The 20,123-nt window shown below is 41.4% G+C and overlaps 3 protein-coding genes across 10 annotated transcripts in view; 1 reads left to right on the top strand and 2 right to left on the bottom strand.

The window, feature by feature from the left end:
* The window catches only part of arhgap17b (Rho GTPase activating protein 17b), a 23,073-nt gene extending 17,988 nt beyond the window's left edge, over nucleotides 1-5,085 (bottom strand). For all 8 annotated transcript variants that reach the window (XR_013845247.1, XM_080043471.1, XM_080043472.1 and 5 more), the window contains exons 1-2: nucleotides 4,686-5,085; nucleotides 268-307 (exon numbers count right to left, since the gene is read on the bottom strand). Coding sequence is in view for 7 of the 8 variants with exons in the window: in XM_080043471.1 (XP_079899597.1) it covers nucleotides 268-307; nucleotides 4,686-4,738 (93 nt within the window). In the remaining variant the exon portion in view is untranslated. The remainder of the gene's footprint in view (nucleotides 1-267; nucleotides 308-4,685) is intronic.
* Nucleotides 5,086-8,494: 3,409 nt separating this feature from the next.
* aqp8b (aquaporin 8b) lies at nucleotides 8,495-10,554 on the top strand (the record flags this gene model as incomplete). The annotated part of the gene is made up of 5 exons (XM_080044615.1): nucleotides 8,495-8,745; nucleotides 9,503-9,629; nucleotides 9,728-9,942; nucleotides 10,260-10,394; nucleotides 10,512-10,554. 5 exons carry the CDS (start codon nucleotides 8,495-8,497, stop codon nucleotides 10,552-10,554), a joined length of 771 nt encoding a protein of 256 aa, XP_079900741.1.
* Nucleotides 10,555-14,855: 4,301 nt separating this feature from the next.
* On the bottom strand, nucleotides 14,856-18,152 carry LOC307262458 (meteorin-like protein; the record flags this gene model as incomplete). Its single annotated transcript, XM_080043344.1, has 4 exons — nucleotides 18,078-18,152; nucleotides 17,161-17,558; nucleotides 15,952-16,011; nucleotides 14,856-15,190 (listed from the first exon to the last, which is right to left on the bottom strand). The coding sequence occupies exons 1-4, from the start codon at nucleotides 18,137-18,139 to the stop codon at nucleotides 14,856-14,858; spliced, it is 855 nt and encodes a 284-aa protein (XP_079899470.1). The 5' UTR covers nucleotides 18,140-18,152.
* Nucleotides 18,153-20,123: the final 1,971 nt, after the last annotated feature.

Here is a 20,123-nt window from a genome sequence, read left to right as displayed (position 1 = left end):
GCACCGGACAGGAGGGTTATATTTGTAATACTAGTGGTGACTGATAACATCTACGGTACCCACCATTTCTACTACTGCTCAAGGGGCGCTGTACTATGGCTGATCCTGCGCTCTAAGAGAATTACAGTGACTCAACAGTGTGAAATACTGTGCTGCCAATGCATCTTTACACTCCAGCTAGTGCATGACCATTCAATCCAGTAACACTGTTGTCACTTTGAGTCTGACAGCTGACGTAAATGTAACAGGGAAGAAGGTCATATTCACCTGCAGGAGGTCATCACTCAGCACCTCAGTTTTCTCGGCCCTGTTGAGGGATAAAAAAAATAATATATCAGATCAAATACTGACAACAGAAGAGATAAATAGAAATACAGACATAGAAGAATCACACACACACACCTTCAACATACAGAGATAAGACACACAATATCATAAAACACAATAAACTGCAGTCCCAGGATGTGAGTTGAGGGACACACCTTGGACATCTCTCTCTGTTCTGTATTGGTAAGAAGAAAAAGGCAACACAGTGACATACTGCAATTGCACTGTTTTCTAGTATTCACACTTATCAAGACCAAACTTGTTGTTACAAACTCTGCTTATAACTGAGGTATACACAGAGAAAAAAAACGAAACCATCACAAACACTGAAGCTGAACCGTCTATCCAGCCAGACCTGCCTGCAGCAAAGTTACACAGTGCCTAATATGCTTAAATACACGGTAAAATGTTGTCATGTGAGCTGTAAACAATAGGAAAATGTGTCACGGGAGGCCTGTGTGTTACTAGGAACCACTTGGACACATACACACTATATGCACATTTGTATTAGCCCATCGTCACCGCTCATGCCATGGCTGTTTTCCATGAGGGGGACCTGTTGGATTCCTGCTCTCTGAGTGTCCGAACACACACTTCCTGTTGTGCCATCTCCACCTTGTTTGTTATGGCAACAGGGTGAGAGGTGTGTGTGTGTGTGTGTGTGTGTGTGTGTGTGTGTGTGTGTGTGTGTGTGTGTGTGTGTGTCTGTGTGTGTGTGTCGCTAAAGTGACTTTTTGAAGTCTAAAACACACTCCACATTATAGTCCGCAAATCCTGTGTTATTTTAATTTTTAATTTTTTTAAGATATTTTTTGGCATTTTTATGCTTTATTGATAGTGCAGAGAGACAGAGGTGAAATGGGGCAGAGAGGGGAGTGAGAACGACCGCGGGCGGGAATCGAACCCGGGTCTGCTGCTGGGCCCGGCCCGGGGGGGCGCCCTACCAACTGAGCTAAGGGCACCCCAATCCTGTGTTATTTTGAGTAAATGTGGACAAAACAAATGCCCAAATCACCTCCCTAACATCAGCAATATGTGTGAGCTCAATCTCACAGTGCTCTCATCTCCCTCATTCATTGTAAAAGCCAGACACTAATCATCTATCTATCTCCACTTCTTTGGTTCCAAGCTTGTGGAGCTGGGAGGAGACCAGTGCAGGCGAGCTAGCTCATCACTTACCTCGTTGATATCTAACAAAAACACCAGCGTTCACACGTATCACAGCTACACACAAATCCCCGAAGACCCTCCCTCTACCAGAGCAGGACCACCCTATAGATTCAAATCTCTCAGGGAGCAATTAACCCAGACACAAGTTATGACCTCATACTGTTTAAAGTTACAGCCCACAGATACAGGCTTACAGCATCCAGAGATCCTCACTGGCAATCTTTGGCTGCACTCGATTCAATAAGAGAAGGCTTTTTCATTATATTTGATCAATGATTTGCATTCTGCCACCCAGTATAAGCACTGGCTAAACATATACTGTAATAATACTCTGTAAAAAAGGTTCCAGAATGTCAATTATTAATGAATCTGAAACTATTTTGTAAATAAATAAAATATTTTATTTCAAAATCTTGTTTCCTCATCATTTGATCAGATAGTTCCAGATGTTTGTGAAAATGTTGCAGATTCCAGCCCATTTAATTAAAAAGCAAATGGCCACCATAACCATATGTGAACTTTGGCCTATTTTTTATTTTATTTTTTTAAAGAAAACACCGATACCCAGACTAGCTCAGCGTTAACTGTGGCTTGTTGTATTTTCTATCTTGCTATACTGTTGTTACAAACTTACTGCTTTTTCTTGCCAGTTTCTTTATCATACACAGTTTCATGTCCGGAGCAACAGAGCATTTTTCCAGCTAAAAAAAAGGGAAGCTCCTCCTCACTGATGTTTATAACACATACATAAAATGGGTACAAATAAATCACTTTCTTATAGTACTACTAATGCAGACAGATTAGCTAAAAAAACACTTATTATACATGACAAAGCAGCTATTTACTCTAACCATTCAACAAAGACTGAGACTCTCTCTCTACATTAAAGCAAATGCTGTGGGATACAATCTGCCGCCATGCATACCTTCACAATGATCTACATGATTGCATTACACATTACCGGCTCGCCTCTGTTGGAAGAAAGCTACACTAACAATCTTTTTAGATTCCTATCAATATTGAATCAGTATTGATTTGACTGGAGAGCGGCTCGGCTATCGTTCTAAGAATAGAATCCAACAATGCTGGAGGAGGCCAGACCCTGGAAGATAACTGCAGGATCAAAACTCAACAGAAAGAACACAGAGAGAGTAGAGCAGGTACTGTGTGGTATGTACAAATGGGACTTTTAATTGACTGACCACCTGATTGTATTCTTGTGTTGAGTGACATATAACAGACCCCGGCCCACGTTTATTTTCTATCCCAAATTAAAAGTTTGCTGAAAGCTTTTCTGTGTAAGCTAATATCTCTCCATAGTGCTCCAGAGGTTTTGCATGCACTCTGCAGGCTTTCACCACACTGTAACTCCATGTACAATCAGACCGCTTCCCCCTTTCTTATTAATCACATGTAAATCTAACCGGCTTCCTCTTTTGTAAAAAAAAAAAACACTCCTCACTCCGTGGCTGTGTGACGTCCCCAAACCCTGCACTGTGTCCCCGTCAACATGTTGGAAATGCTTACTACACAAAAACCCTGCCCTGCCCGGCCCTTCCTGTGCCACGCAGAGAACCACAAACCGACACGGGGGGGGGGGGGGGGGGGGGGGGGTGGGGGGGAATCAACTGGTTAGTGAAATAGGTTTAAATACATTGGAGTGCTTTAGAGGTTTAGTTTAATGGTTTAAATGATATTTGTCCGATTGTATATCTGCGAAGGGAAGTTCACAGCAAGCGAGAGACGTGGTGGAGAAATTAACCAATTCCAGCAAAAGATGGGTATTGACATTCATGATGGTCTAACTTTATACTTTTTTTCTTTTAGGTTTGTGTCATCAAGCTGGTGTAGAGGTGAAATAAGTATCAAAACTGATTAGTTGATTGACAGAGAAAAAATCATTCAAAGTATCAAGTGAAAGTTGATTGGAGTTATCGGGGCTAGGGGAGTATTGACACAAAATGAATGGAATCTCAACCATTCATTTAAATAACATCATATCTCCTGCTATGTTTTAGTCATGTGTTGGTACAAGTGGCACCAAAGGGATATCCTTGCATATTATACTATACGTAGTAGTAATCCACAGTGGGGTATGTGTGCTTGCTGCAAACACTTTCCTCCTCTCAGCAAGCGAGCTGTCATTTCGTTCAGTAGGCATTTACTGCTCTTACACAACGTATGGAGGAATGTACGCGAGGCATCCAGTGGCTACAGGCTATCTGCTGGAGAGTCATGATGGAGAAACATACACAGACAGACAGCAGTGATACTGTAATAGCGGGGGCTGCTGATAGAGAACAGAACAGGGCTGGAGACCCCAGGGGGACGGAGATGAAGGGAAAGAGATTGTGTGTGTGAGATTGTGTGTGTGTGTGTGTGTGTGTTTGTGTGTACCAACTGCAACTATCACCACACATCAGGAAATATGTGTTTGTGTGCCTATCCTGGAAACTCTCTAGTCTACAGTATGATCTTTAACAGTTGAAAGACCTCTCTCCACTAGAGTGAAAGTGGGTTCTGCGAGCCTGAAGCTGCTGCCTTCAGGTACACTGACACATACAGAAATGAATTGATCTAATTGGGAGATTAATCATTTTGTCAATTGATGGGAAATTGAAAGGGCAACTTTTTCTGTTAAACATGCCAAATATTTGCTGCTTTGCCCAATTTTACATTGTATAGGCCTATAAATGAATGTCTTAAGGTTATAGAAACAATTGCAGAATAGTTGATTGATTGATCTATAATGGAAACAGTTGCTAGCTGCAGCCCTAAATCTAATGAAGTCACTTCCTACCACAGTTACTAGGCTATCATTAGTAAGAGAATAATAAAGAGATTATACATGTAGATAGAATGCCAATACTTTAATTCAACTATGGAACCCCGTATTTTTAAGTCTATGTGACTGTTAGGCTTATTAAAGTTTCTTTTTTTTCATAGCCTAACTACTGCGTTTATTTCCCACAAACTTCAGAAACTCTCCAGGCATTTCTGAGACGCGGCCCATCCCTTCCGACAACAGCAAGAAGACGGATGGAAATTAAGAAAGACAACAATGAATGTTGAAAAATGTCTTCTTTTAAAAAAAAAAATCAACAACAACACAGCGCTGTCCTCCCAGATGGTAAATATGTGACACCCACTTGCAACAGTGCGCGTTGTCCAAACAAACAAACACTCACCTTCCAACTGTCTGGTTGGCGAGCTGCCTCATGCGATTGAACTGTTTCTTCATGTTTGGTGTTTTTTCTTCTCTCTTCTGCGTTGCTCCTGAAAGCCTGTGAAAGGTACTATCACCTCGGAGTGCTGTCGTTCATCCACCGTGGACCCAAAAAGTTGCGCTACGTCGCAGCCATTGTGGCAGAACGCGCACAACGCGCTACAGCTGAATGGCACTCCTAGATAAACTCGATGACATTGGTCGTGGCTGTTAAAACGCCAGAAAGAAAGAAAAAAACAGGGATATATATCAGCTAGAATGGGCCCAGAAAGACTTCTGGAGCCACATTGCCACGAACAATCCGACTTCCTATTAAACTGACTGGTTTGAGTGCAACCAGTGTGGTAGGAAGAAGGAAGTGCCTTTACTTCCCTACTGTATGCAGCACGGCCCAGCGGTGACATGTGATAGCCTACCTTAGCAGGGGGAAAAAAGGGAGAGAAAAAAAGCATTGACTCAGCTATTGGTCTGTCATGGTCATGGCAAAGTCACACTCTTACAGGTTTTAGTTGACTTTAGAAAGTAGTTTTCTATTGCAGACCGACTGAATACAATCCTATTACAGTGTTAAAATGACCAGAGAGGCAGATGTTATTCTGGTGCATAACATTAAATAAAGTTTTGTAAGAGAGAAAACAAGGAAAACAATCTGCAAAGTGTATTGAGTGCTGGATGTATAAATATGACAAAAACTTAAATTACACCGACTACACTTAATCATCAAAACAAAAAAGCTGTTATTATACCAATAGGGTACTTTGAGCATTAATTAAACAGCTGCAAAACGCATAGAGATGCTTTTATACTGCATTTACTCCACTGATCCAGGGTCAGTCGTCAAGGTTGGCCAAATGCCATCAGGTAACGTGTTTTTTTTGGACTGATTGGAGATCAGTCTATAAAACACTGAAACACCTCTGAGGTGCTCGTAGTGATCTGCTGCCACCTCGTGGCTGCGGCCCCTGTCACACGACATGGGCACCCTGTGAAAATCAATCAATATACGTAATATATGTTCTTCTCTTTTATAGGCCTATACAACCCCAATAACGAAAAAGTTGGGAGGTTGTGTAAAATGTGAATGAAACAGAATGTGTTCATTTGCTTATCCTTTTCGACGTGTATTCAATTTAAAACAGTACAAACACATCAGTTTAAACTGATAAACTTTATTATTTTTTAATAAACATACACAGGGGCATGTGTAGCATTGTATTACATCACCCTTTCTTTTAACAACAACATGGGAAATGAGGAAACTAATTGTTGACATTTCGAAAGCTAAATTATTTTCCATTCTTGCTTGAAATACAACTTCAGATGCTCAACACTCGGGGGGGTTCCATTGTGATATATTGTGCTTGATTGTGTGTGAAAAAGGATTAAGGAAATGATCACATTCTGTTTTATATACGTTTTGCATAACGTCCAAAACTTTTGGGGAATTGTGGGGGTTGTGGTACATGTTATTATTAGAATAAAACCACAAAGGAAACGTGTTTTCAATCATCTTCATTGGAATCTGGAAATACAGATAGTTTATTTGAATTGCCTTTAGTTCAGGGCATTCAGGTGAAATCGTTTTCTCAAGTCAGCCTTCTTTCATTACAGAAACACTTCCCTCTGTGGACTTGGTTGTGGAGTTCATGATACTTATGTTATGCTCATAGTGGTTACTAAATATCTACCATATCTTTTCTAGCAAATGGCTCAGCTCTGCGTTAACTGCCTTAGGTAGCTTATAATTACGAGGGTTAATGATGTATAGATTGTAGATGCATTCCTTAAGCCGTAAGCAGCAGCGATGTCATTGACCTATGAACCCTGTTTGTCACGGATGGTGACTAAATTATGCCATTAAATGGAGGCAAACGCAAGCAGAGAAGTCTTAAATCCTCGCTCAAGGTTTGTTGGTTTGTTAAAGAACAACTAGTGGCATAGTTGCAGGCAGCAAATCAAGTCAAGTGACAGCTTATTTAATGTTGAAGATCAACCAAATATAGCCCTGTTTTCCTGAGTAGCCTATCTACAGTTTTCCTCTTTAAACTAAGGGACAGTTCTTTCTCAGCCCTCAGTACACAAATGTTATCCTTAGTGCTATTTCAAAGATTTGTTGCCAACAGTATGAGTTGTGAAACCGTCAAAATTGCCCTCAAACTGGCTAATAAAGTAAAAGAAGCTCATCAGATACCATGAGAATCAATTAAAATACATCATCTTTAAGGTGATTGAGCAACCATTTTTCACAACTTTTGAACACAGTGTCACACAAAAAAAAGGCCAAAGTCTGATTTGATACTTCTCTCTAAAGACGCTGTGACATTTGGGTGTCGACATGCTGTCCAGCTGATGCCACTGGGAACCTGTGAAGAAAATAAAGGTCACATTCTCGCTCCGACATGGAAAAATATCAGCTCAAAAACATTCATCAACCCCCAGGGACCTTCAGTGACCCTGAGTTTTTTTTTTCTTTTTTCTAAACTCTCTTAAATAACTCTTGTGTGACCAAAAATAATTATTTGATTATTTTGAATTATCAAACGTCCTATAAACATACTTCCCCATAAGAAAAGCTAAATAATTATAGTTTACGGTTTGCTTTTGTCTGTGTGCAAACTCTGACTAAAACTTTTATTTGTTTTTTAGTTCATTTCATTTCTAATCATCTTGTGGTAAATGATTAGTGAGTGAAATCTGCTCTATCATGAAATTGGTCCGTTTAACTTTTGGGTAACTATTCTTTTTTAACAAGTCATACAGACTTTGCCCCTGGAGTAAACAGGAGACTTCAGGCTTGAATCCTAAGGTTTTTTTTCACAAAGTTATCATTATTGGGTTTTAGGAAACTTAAAGGTGCACTATGTAACTTTTGGGTGTGTCAGAGACGTGAACATTTTCTAAGGTATATTCTCATAACTGAATAAACAAACTTTCCTCACAGGTAAATAGGATCCCGGGAACACTGTTTGAAGTTAGAAATCTTCCAGAAAAGTTACTGTTTCACTGCTGTTTATAGCAGCAGGGCCCACCGTTTGGTTTACAAACATAGTATAGTGTTACATTTGGTTCCAGGTTCCTCAAAATTATTTAGTTTTGATTTATGATTATAGAATTATTCAATACTAAGAATTCCATATAGAGAAAATGTGTTTTGTAAACTAACTGCAGGCTCTGGAAATGTTAACAAATCCCCCTCCTCTGAAACTGTATAGTGCACCTTTAACTCCTAATGTGTCTGCATCAAAATAAGAGGTAACCTGTTGACTTGGAAAAATAAGAGACATCTTAACTCTTCCTTCCAAGTTAATGTGTTATACTAAATATACTGCATAAGTTAGTTGCAATTCTGTTTCACCTGCTGTCATAGACAAAGCTTAGCCCTGCTTTGACCCTGTCATGGAAAAGGAGCATCTGAAAACGTGTTTGTGTAACTTCAAACATTCCTATCATTGACACACACACACACACACACACACACACACACACACACACACACTGGTTGATTTTTTTCAACTGTCCATGTCAGCAGATGCATGAAATATTGACACGTGAGGGAGACAATGTAAAATCATAAAATCATTATAAAATGGATCAGTAGTTCCATAAGAGGTCAATGAGTGTAGCCCTTCTGCCAGACTCCGAACTTAGATGCCAAAGTCCTTGTGATTAGGCACAGGGGATGTTTGTCTGCACATCAGTAGCACATCCTCAGTAACACATCCTCAGTAACACATCCTCAGCTCCAGCAGCCTGACCTCCCTCTATAGAGTCATGCCATTCGAGAAGGTGGAGAGAGATGAAGCTCTGGTGTCTTCAGAGTCCAAGCGCTCTCCTGCCAGGCCTCCAAACACATATGAAAGGTTATTCCAGCCGTGTCTGGGGGAGTTTGTGGGAACGACCTTCTTTGTCTTTATTGGTTGTGTGTCGGTCATAGAGAACGTGGAGTCTGCAGGGAGGCTTCAGCCGGCTCTGGCCCATGGTCTGGCTCTGGCCGTCATGGCGGCATGCATGGCTGAGATCAGGTGAGGATCATCTTTCAAAGACAACAGGGTTGTACATGCACATTATTGCATGGTGCATTGTGCCATGAATAACATGTTATAATCCTCACTTGTGAGTTGGAAGCACAAAAGGTACTGTATATACATGTGCGTCTAAAAAAGAAAAAGAATATCAATGTAAAGTTAATTTTTTCCGTAATTTAATTAAAAAAGTGAAACTTTCATGAGTCATAGTTACAGTGAAATGAATCTAGAATGAACATACTTTTCAGATGGTCAACATTTCTGTTTTATAAATCCTTTTTTTGATTGGTTCATGTAATATTCATATATTTTGAGATACTGGATTTTTTTTTTTATTATGAGTTGTAAGCCGTTATCATCAAAATTAAAAAAGAAAGAACTGACATATTTCACGGTCCATAATGAATCTAGAATATATGAAAGTTTCACTTTTTGAATGAAATTGATATAAATGATATTCAGATTATTTTTTAGATGCACCTGCTTATCTTATAGTTCATTATCTGAATATACAGTCGATAAAATGGAGCAGAACAAGTAGAATCTTCCCAGGGGACATTACTCATCTGAGCTACTGAATTTTGTACAGTATGTATGTATCCTTAGAGCATCAATCCTGGCTATGTTTACCCTTATTCAATAACTCTGTGTGAAACAATTTCTCTAAAGTAAATGATGCCCGCCATACTATGTGCTTTGAATCCCTTTAAAACTTCATACAATTGAAGAATTGGCTACATTCTTCTTTCTCCAGTGGTTCCCATTTCAACCCCTCATTCACGCTGGCCATCTGCCTATGTGGAGGGATGGAGATGGTTATGGTGGTCCCGTACCTTGTATCTCAGTTGCTTGGAGGGTTGCTTGGAGCCGCCTTGGCAAAGGTGAACTCATTTTTTTGCGCTATCAAAGCATTTAACTTAAGACTCTGTTTCTACGTACAGAAAGTAAGAATGAATTAATGCTTATTTGATGCCAACAGGGGATGACCTCCAGAGAGAACTATGCCAAAGCCCATGGAGCTGCGTTTGCTTTGCTGCAGTCTGACAGTGAGATAGGAGGCGCTGTGTTGGGAGAGATAACCATGACCTGCCTGTTCACTGTGGTGCTGCTGCTGGGAGCCGTCAACGCCAAGACAAGAAGCCCCCTGGTGCCCTTTATGGTGGGCTGCGCTCTTCTCGTCAACATCTTGGCCGGGTGAGTCACAATCAGTGATGGGAAGGAATGTGAGTCTACAGAGGAGAATGAGGGACACATTGTGGGAAATGTATTTTATGTGTATACGACTTGATATCATGTACACTTTCATTCATGCTATTTTACAGGTTTGTCCAATTAAAATTTCACTTGTCATTTTCCTTTTCTTTTTTAGCTGGATCTCACATAGGACTGTATTAAAAACAGTCCTATGTGAGGACAGACATATGTGTTAAATGAGGAACCCAGTTCAAATAAATATCGATATTTTATACACAAACAATGGAAGATATCTCATGTCTGTTTGTTCTGGTCAGTGGAGATATATCCGGTGCCTGCCTGAACCCAGCCAGAGCCTTCGGCCCGGCAGTTTTGAGCAACTACTGGACTTATCACTGGGTCTACTGGGTGGGACCCATTGCTGGAGGCCTGATAGCAGCTGCACTGGTTCGGTAGGTGCAACACAACACTTTAGACGGATCCTAATGATGCCCAATTTCTTTTTGACAAAGATTAATGTCTGAACAAATTGGAAACTTTGTAATGGTCTTTACCGTTTTTTTTTGCAGACTCCTTCTTGGAGACAGAAAACTTCGGCTGATTCTGAAATGAGGTGTACATGAGCCTGACATATCACAAGATTATCACCTACAGTTACTGTATAATCCCTTTCCTTTGTTACACTGAGATGTTTATGTATGATTATACTTTTATTTGCTACACAATAAATGTGGCTTTTTTTTACATGATACATTACTAACGTTTGGTTATTTTGTCTTAAGTGAGGAACTTGATGAATGTCTTATTGAGTTTATTCAGAATGTTATATTAAACATACAGGTTCATTTAATATGACAGTGACACATCCACACTGAAATGAGTTCAAATTAGATCACATTGCAAATGTTTAGTAATCTGATTAAATTTCCCTCCCTCCTGGCTAGTTCCGATAAATAAATCCAGTTTATTTGTCATTGTAATGCCTTGGCTCTGTGTTATATTTGTAACAACAAGGACATTAGGATAACGTAGTTTTCAACCAGGTGCAGCCGGATTGATTATATTGTAGAACTTTAGAAAAAACTCTCTAACTCATTCCCTTTTGAATTGAAAAGAACATTCATATAAAAACAAAAGCTGAGTCAAAATTAAATTACTTCAGATTATGAAGCACAAATGCTGCAAGCTGTTAAAAGGAGACCAAATGGCAAAGTTCTCAAAGCAAGGAGCCATCCCTGCCTCATCTTTGTGTTCCTGGTACCGTGTGCCCGGTCTCTATAGCCTGAGCGGTGAATGCCTGTTCTGCTCTGAGGGGTTTCATGCTGTTTCCATATTGTACCCCTGGGCCTCCACACAGCAGTGGCCCACATGGGAAAGCGGGCCAGGCGGTGGGATAAACCAATTACCCCCCAGTCACCACGCAGCAGCCCCGGGCCCAGCCCTCCTGGGCTCCTTCCCCATGAGAGCCGGCTGGAATTCCCAGTGATAAGGATTGTGCAGTTTCAAAAGCCTGCAGAGAGGCTAGATTTCTGCTTGAAAATGTTGACATGGTGGTGGCCCCCTGGGACAATACTGAGGGAGAAGACTTCATTCTGGGCTTCTGCGGGATTAATGAAGTTTGTGGGAAGCTTTTTTTTTGCAAAAAGAAATTCAAATTTATATATTTTTGCAAACTTAAACCATGTATACTTCTAGGTACAAACACATTTTTTTTTTAATATTACTACGGATTGATTAAGAATGAATAAAAAGCCTTTTATGCCAGAAATATTATTTAACAAATGTATAGCTCAGCTCTAATAAAGGCATACGATGCAGAAAATCTATATGAAAAAGTCTGGAAGGCTGTATAACTGAGACGACTAACATGTATGGTGCTTCTGTAAAGTCAGGAATAAAGAAGTAGAGAGAGATATGACAGATAACAAGAATGTAGAGAAGAAACATCCGAGAAAACTACAACCCCAATTCTAAAAAGGTTGGGACGTTATGTGAATAAAACAGAATGTGATCATTTCCTAATCCTTTTGGATATGTATTCAATAAATAACAGTACAAATACATCATATGTATTTGTTTAAAATGATCAACTTAATTGTTTTTTGTAAATATACACAAATTTAAAATATTAAACTTGCAACACGTTTCAAAAAAGTTAGGACAGGGGCATTAAAAGTTGGGAAAGTTGTAGAATGTTTTGAAAAAATACCTGTTTGGAACATTACTCACATAAACATGTTAACTGGTAACAGGTAATACAGTATTATCATACAGGATTAGACTACATTTCAAATTTTTGTAAATCATGGATTTTGTGTCCTCCGTGCTCCAGTGGAAAATGACCATTCAGATTGTTACCAATACAAAGTTGAAAAGCCAGTGTTTGTGATGCTATGGGCGTGGATTAGTGCCCATGGTGTGGGTTACTTACACATCTATGAAGGCACCATGAATGCTGAAAAGTACATACAGGTTTTGGAGCAGCAAGCTGCCATCCAGACAACGTCTATTTCAGGGACGTCCCTTCTTATTTAAGCAAGACAATACCTAACCACATTCTGCATGTCTTAATAAAGCTTGGCTTCATAGGAACAGAGTGCGGATACTAGACTGGCCTGTCTGCAGTACATACCTGTCTCCCATTGAAAGATCTGGTGCATTATGAAGCACAACATAATACTGTATCACAATGCAGAACCCGGAATGTTGAGCATCTGAAGTTGTATTTCAAGCAAGAATGGGAAATAAGTTTGCTTTCAAAATATCAACAATTATTGTGCTCCATTCCCAAACGCTTACTCCATGTTGTTAAATTAAAGGGTGATGTAAAACAGTGGTAAACATGCCCCTGTCCCAACTTTTTAGAAATGTGTTGCAATTGTAATATTTTAAATGTGTGTATGTTTACAAAAAAACAATAAAGTTTGTCAGTTTAAACAAATACGTGGGATGTATTTGTACTTGTATTTATTGAATAGATGTCAAAAAGCATTAGGAACTGATCAGATTGTGTTTTATTCACATTTTACATAACGTCCCAACTTTTTCAGAATTGGGGTTGTAAATGTGGACGGAGTGAGAGTCAGAGGAAGGGCTGGATCCTCCACTGGCCTCTTGGATTCATGATGCCCTGATGGTTCCTTCATGACAGCGGCCGTCACAATGGTCATTATGTCTGCTAGAGGCCTTGTCACTGCGGGGACATTGTGCGGGGCCCCATTCACCACACAGTCATTTACACTTTCATTGGCAGCTATTTAGTCCTCATAAAAAGTTCAACACACCAATTTGTGAGCCCTGCTCAGCCACGGAGACGTGTGGACCATGGCTAAGAAAGCAGTTGCTTTAAAAGTCAATTAATGGCCTCTTCTGGGAGGTGCTGAGGGGGCGGATCCCAAAGCTTTGGGGGCCTCACATCTGTCCATTTGTCTTCTTGGGGGCTGTGATGCAGGGGCCACGGAACTCAAAGGAAAAGTCCAATTCAGTCTGCCCAGAGCTTTGGCCATCTAAAGAGATTTTGTATTTCATTTTCTGGTAGGGCTGTCCTATTATCATAATAATCTAATTACAGAGAGGAAAAGATGGGAAAGGGATAAAATAAGCTTGTAGGACACTTCAGCTCTAAATCCCATTCTACTAAAAAAAAATAGAGATTATGCAGAATGTTTTGGGAAATGGGGGTGTAAATTCATTTAAGCCTTTACCACACCAGCTATCAAAAAGAACTGAAGTCTTAATGGGCCTGAGGATTCTCGTGAACCGCAGGACCTCATGAAATTTAGATTTGTATGCACTGTTCACGAGCTGTTCACTTCATCAGACACATGGTTATATGAACTGACCAGGTTTTCTATACATTTTTACCTTTTAATCTGCAAATGATTTGTATTTAATGTTGATAAAACACACACAATATTAATTGTTGATTTCAATATGATCATAAACAACAAATACTGATCAATTTTAAGTCACATATTAAATGTTCGTTCATGAAATGTATTAAAATAGCACAAGGTCAAGATAAATTGGTAAAATCAAAATGGGGAAATGTTTGATTTGACTTTGAAATGATACATATCGTCCCTAAATGAAAAGAAAAGGCTAAGGCTTGCAGACCTATTACTAGACTCATTATGTCCAGTCTAGCTAAGCTTTTAACAAAGATTTCATGTCTCTGATTTAAAAAATATAACTTTTTTTAAACTGTTGAGGCCAGAATAAAAACTGAAACAATGTAACTCATCATAGCTTTTCACTCATCTTCACAGACAAGAAATCCTCAGATTTTATCTTGCTTCGAACAATGTAGCAATCCTTTGAATAAATAACAAAATAATCAGTGATGACTTCTACAACGGTTTTATTTTGCATATGAGCACAATAATATAATGAAAAAAACAAACATTTATTTGGGGTGTTGTGTGTATTGTACAGGACAAATAAATAGGAAAGTCTAGAATAAAAAATAACTTCACAGTCACATATTTACAAGCCTATTCACTGGGACCAACATGCCTGTGCTTAAATCTTCCCACCCACATCAGTTCAGAGGGCAACTGTCACACAGAGCAAGCAAAGTGAGCGACGGTTGATGCTGGGAGCAGCACAAAGAGAGAGCAGGGACCCAACCCCTTCTTGTTCTCCGAGGACTGAGGGCAGCCATGGGAGAGTGACAAAGACAGACCCTCAATGAGCCTCAGTGCTGGAAGCCATGCTGTTTGCCCCTGCTCCACTCCTCCAAATGTGTTTTTATTTTGTTGTATAACCAGCAATTCAAAAGCTGGTGATGCTGGGTGCCACCTTGCTGGTACATTATAACTTTGGAGGGATCCCACAGTGCCAGCACACAGGGGTGATGAGACCTGTGGATAAGGACTTGTTAGGGCCCAGTGGCGCTAAAACAACACACTTCCTCAGTCCAAAGGGAAGTCGCAGGAATTCCGACGTGCCGCCCAGGCGGTCTGGTAGACGGACAGGAAGTCTTTGTATCGCGGGGCACACCCTAACCAAGCTTCCCCAAAGTGTTCTGAGCCTGTGAAGAGAAACTCTCCGTCCCCGGGCCTTACGTGGCACTGCAGGAGAGCGTGGATGTGTCCGTGCCAAGAAGAAGAAGAAGAAGAGCCGGAGGTGGAGGCTCGTTGCTCAAACACCCCACTGCGCTGCCAGTATACCCTCACTGCAGACACCTCCACCAGGGACGTCTGGCGCACAGAATCGTGGGAGACCTTCTGGATGGAGCCTCGGACCACTGGAGGAACATTGAGAAGAACCATGTTATCTAAACATCTCAAGCAGTTGCCTCACACTTAACTCTCATTTGGAAACATCAATGTCAGGACCTTTTATGCCATTTACATCCCATATTCATCTGGCAGTGGCTGCTCAGACCAAATCCCATTCTTATTTTTTCTTTATTGTAACATTTTATTCTTATTTTCAAGTTCAAAATTGTTATTTGGTTTCTACTAGAAACAGTTTTCATGGTGTCCCTTCTTCATTTCTCAGAGTGCACTTGCTGAATCAAGCCTGTCTACTTAGGCCCCACCTTCCAAAAAGCCCAGCCTGCTCTGATTGGCCCTGGATCTAACTGCCCGTTTGAATCTTACTGCCAGTGAGAGTCAGGGGTATCTCAGGGTGTGCTAATCAGAGTTGGAGGTTGGTTATGGGGTTGCGTGGCAACACTACATTATGACATCATAAGAGGTGAGAAATCTGACTGGGATTTTTAAACGCATGTTTTCAGTGGGGGTGGGGAGAAAGAGAGAGAGGGTAGTTTTCATACTTTGGGAGTCTCAAGTCACACCAGGGACCCATATAAATGTTGAAAAAAACGTGAAAAAGTGCATTTTGCATAATAGGTGATAGTTTTTCAACTTTGGCTGCTACCTTACATTGCATTGTGGATTATATATCTTAGTGGGAATCTAATGGTCCTCTGTCAATGTGTTAAAAAAAACACTAGTTACTAACAGATTTTGAGTTTTGTAGAGTATGATTACATGTACCCACCAAAGTCACTGTTGCAGATAGCCATGAGGAGTTCTGTATCGTTGCAGGGTCTGCATGAAGCTGTGGGTAGATACAAATGAAGACGTTTTTAGCCATATGGCATGGCAACATTTTGAGATGATGAGGAAAGATGTTCTCATTTTACATTTCTCTTCATATTCATAATCACCCTACCCCCAACCCCTAGCTCTACGACATGACACTGACTGATGACACTTACCAATTCCCTTCCCACATCAAAGAGTGAAAAACCCAGAGGTTTAGATGAAGGAATGCAGCTTATTTGAGTGTCTACCCAGATTTTTTAAAAAAGCCTCACTATAGTCTTGACCCTGTGTTTGACTCCTATTGTATCTCCCTAATTGAATGACCACTGTGCCAACAAGGAGGACTGCAGGAGTCAAACGCTCCTGCCAGTCTGGCAATGCAGAAAAGATGAACCAGCAGCATATGGACTCAGGGTGACATCACCAGCCCGCACACATGGATGAATGCTAATAAACAGACACTCACAATGACATGGCATTTGAGGAATCTGAAAAGTATTTGCAGACTCAATTCAGGCCCCTTGGCCCGGTGGCCTCCAGCCTGCCCTGTGGTCAGCTCTGTCCCCGCTGCTTTGTCCCCACCATGGAAAGCAGACAGCCAGACAAAACACAAGACGGATCAGCAGCTGCATGCTCCACACAGCATAACTGGGGTCTCAAATTGAATGACCACAATTTTTTGCTACTAGGAATTGCACTAGCATTCCAATGAATTACCTTTTAAAAAAATGGTTGACGTCCCTTTCTAATAACGATGTATCACTTGTAACTAATGGCTTCTTTGCATGCAGTAATACTTTAGGCTGCTAATTTGTTATAAACAATTTATAGGTGCAAATTATTGGGTTGCCAGATTGTGAAGAATCCCTTTTGTTGATATTTATCTGATAAAGGCAGTAGCCTTATGCCTATAAATAGTCGATTGAAAAAAATCTTATGTTATTTATAAGCAGCTTTGGGCCACAATGCTCTACAGACCATGGCAACCCAAAGGTCGGTCTTATAAATGGTGCATAACTAATCTATACAGCTTTAGAAAATAGATTATTAATCATTAATAATGCCATTCGTTACAACGTCAACACAACCCTCTTCAGAGTGCTACCAAATATATAGATGCATATAGGCCTACTCCATAGACAGTATATAAAGGTCTACTCACTTTGATGTCCGCCATGGCCCAGGTTAGTCCTGTTGCCCAGCAGCTCATATCTGAAGCCCAACATGCGTCTGCTCCAGGCTCCGTCGCTCTGCGGGCTGGACTGGAGGTAGATGGCGGGCCTGTGCGGACCGTCTGCCCGGAAACAGAACACCTGCTGCTCGGGGCGCCCTCCGTCTGTCACCAGAAGCTCCAGCCTCCCGGCCCGTTCGATGAACACGCTTGCCCCGCGGAAAGAGGGAGACGGTTTGATGCAGATGGTGGTGCGCCTGGCGGTGGACAGGTTGGGCTCCAGCACCACCCGAAGAGCCTGGCCCGGATAGATCCACCTCACCGAGCCCTCCGTACAGCGCAGGCGCACCTGGAGAACAATCCGCGAGTCCACAGCAGCTGCAAAACCACTGGATTCAAGCGGGGCAAAACCGAATAATTAAAAATAGGACTACACCAAAATTCACATTACTGCAATGTGTGTGGCAATACTAATGGCCAATGGATCAATGATTAATAAATAATTCACTGATGATGTATAGATCATATCAAACATTTTCTATGTTGCAGATCCCATTGGGTTTAGCCTGGTTAGATAGGCCTAATAACATATACATGTGTGACCAATTAATTAATAACAGGGGTTTATTATCAAGATTAAATTGTAGGCAAAATGTAATTTGTGCAGATTGTCTGCGGCTCATTTCTGTAAATAAACTGTCAAACAAATCGAGCTTTATCCCAACACTTTGAGCTAAGAGTTGTGCTTGATGGCTATGAACGAACGAATACAGCATCATTAGGCCTACGTGATTTCAGTATTCCCTTTTAAATGCCCAGTTAGCCGCTCTAAATATAATGTAAGCTAGATGGCGTGCCTTCTTCAAATAGCCTAGAGTAATTCTGCACAAGTCAGAATAGTTCCTCACCTTCCAGTCCAGTTGCACAGGTCAGCTGCACAGTTCCGCAACTCGAGACCCAGCACGTACATCAGAATCAGTACATTTGGCCACATCTCTCACCCACACAGAGAAACAAATCCAGGGAGACGGCGGTGCATGGCGAAAAAAAGTTCGTCTGAGAGCGCGCTGCTGCACCGAGGAGGTGTAGGATACTGGGACTAAGATCCCCCTCCCTCCTCCTCCCCTCTCTCCTCCCCCCCTCTCTCTCTCTCTCTCTCTCTCTCTCTCTCTCTCTCTCTCTCTCTCTCTCTCTCTCTCTCTCTCTCTCTCTCTCTCTCTCTCTCTCTCTCTCTTTCTCTCTCTCGCTCTGTGCAATTAGGACAGATCCAGTTGTTGCGGTCCGCTGCAGGTCTTTGTCTTTAGACACATTCAGTGTGAAAGCCTTCAGCCATCTGTTAAAACCAGTGAGCCTTCCAGCACATTGTTTCATCCTCTTCTGAGAAGCTGTTCGAGGTTTATTAATTGACTTCACTTCTTTTATTCTCCCCTTAGACCCCAATACATAACAACTGCAAACACCAATTTATAACATATAGCCTAACAAAAAGTAAGCCATATGCTCCAGAAGTAGGCCTAACTCTTAGGCCAGTGACTCTGAGAGCATTCAAAAGCAGGACAATTTAAAAATGGAAAAGTATAGGCGGTTTGTGTTCCTGTGCTGTAGCTTCACCTAGTGGCCGGATGCTGCATCGCCCCGTCCCCTCACATCTGGAACACAAAAGTCGCTGCAGCCGATCATGGCCCATGCACAGAAAAGCCCAGGGAGGCTGTAACTCAACAGCCGCTAATATTGCAGGTGGAACTGGAATGCGTTTACCAAGCTTTCGCCAATGATTAATCCACTATGGATGAGTGCTTTCGCCTCATTGTAGCCGGCGGGTTGTTTTTGTGCGCCCAAAATAAATTGGCACCGTTTCAAGGTCTCGCTGGTGGCGACATCTCGCGGAGGCAGGATCCGTGGACCGTAACCGGGCGGGCCACTGCAGCTTCTCCCAAGGTTTTTAGCTGATATAGGCCCTCGGGCGGCCCCAGATCAAAGGGGGTTGAGGTTCTTGATGGGTATGTCGTTGAAGAAAATTACACTCATATGGAGAATTTGGCCAGATGTTGTCTCAGCTGCAGGGAAAAGCCTTTGCCTGAAGTTTGGAGGAGATGCTGCTTCTGATCACACGGGATTCAAAACATATTCACTAATTATTTCAGAATGGGATGAATGAATTCAGATTAATATGATAAAGCAAATGACACACGTGAGGCAACGAAATAGGCCACGTTGCAGTGTAGCCTATCGTTTCCTAGGATTTCTCTTCCAAATATACATTCCAAGAAAAAAAAACAGTTATTGTCTCCCCTTAAACGATGCAGCATGAGATTGACACATTAGAGAGGTCTGAGACGGCTCCCATTCAAAATGATGAGCCATGAAACGAGACTGGATTTTAGCGGATGGTCAGATTGGGTCATGTGTCCCAGAGACGGACAAAGCGGAGTCAAATGAATGGAGGCTTTGTGCCGGAAAGAAGTGGCCTCTTATTGGCGCGGTGCAGCCTGGATGCTTCAGAATACAGTAGGCCCATACTAATGGAGCAAGGTGATGATGCAAAGCTGTGTGCTGTCAGAAGAGCACAGTCACTGCTGTATAGGGGAAAGTAACGGCCTATGCAATGATGTTAGATAGAAAATCCCATCATTTGAAATGATGTTAAAGTTTAACGCTTAAACAATGAAAATAAATGGGTGAACAGACTGAAAGAGCCTCCGGTCACTTAACTCGACGCGGGGTCACAGAGCGAATCACTTTCTGTGGTTCATCATTCAATCTTCTGTCCATATATCAATCAATGATGCCACTATGTTATCCTATTCAAATCATTTACAGCGTTTTAGGCCTATTTAAATGAGTCCAAACCAACTTGCTCCTATAGACTCGCTGTCAGCCTTGAGGCCTAATAACTCGCACCATGGTCGAAAGCGTTGCGAAGAGGAATATAGCCTAATGATGCTTATGAAGTA

This window comes from Ammodytes marinus, assembly GCF_949987685.1.
Source record: "Ammodytes marinus genome assembly, chromosome: 16".
Classification (NCBI taxonomy): Eukaryota; Metazoa; Chordata; class Actinopteri; order Uranoscopiformes; family Ammodytidae; genus Ammodytes; species Ammodytes marinus.
The sequence above is the reverse complement of the archived record's forward strand: the minus strand, read 5'-3'. Positions and strand labels throughout refer to the sequence as shown.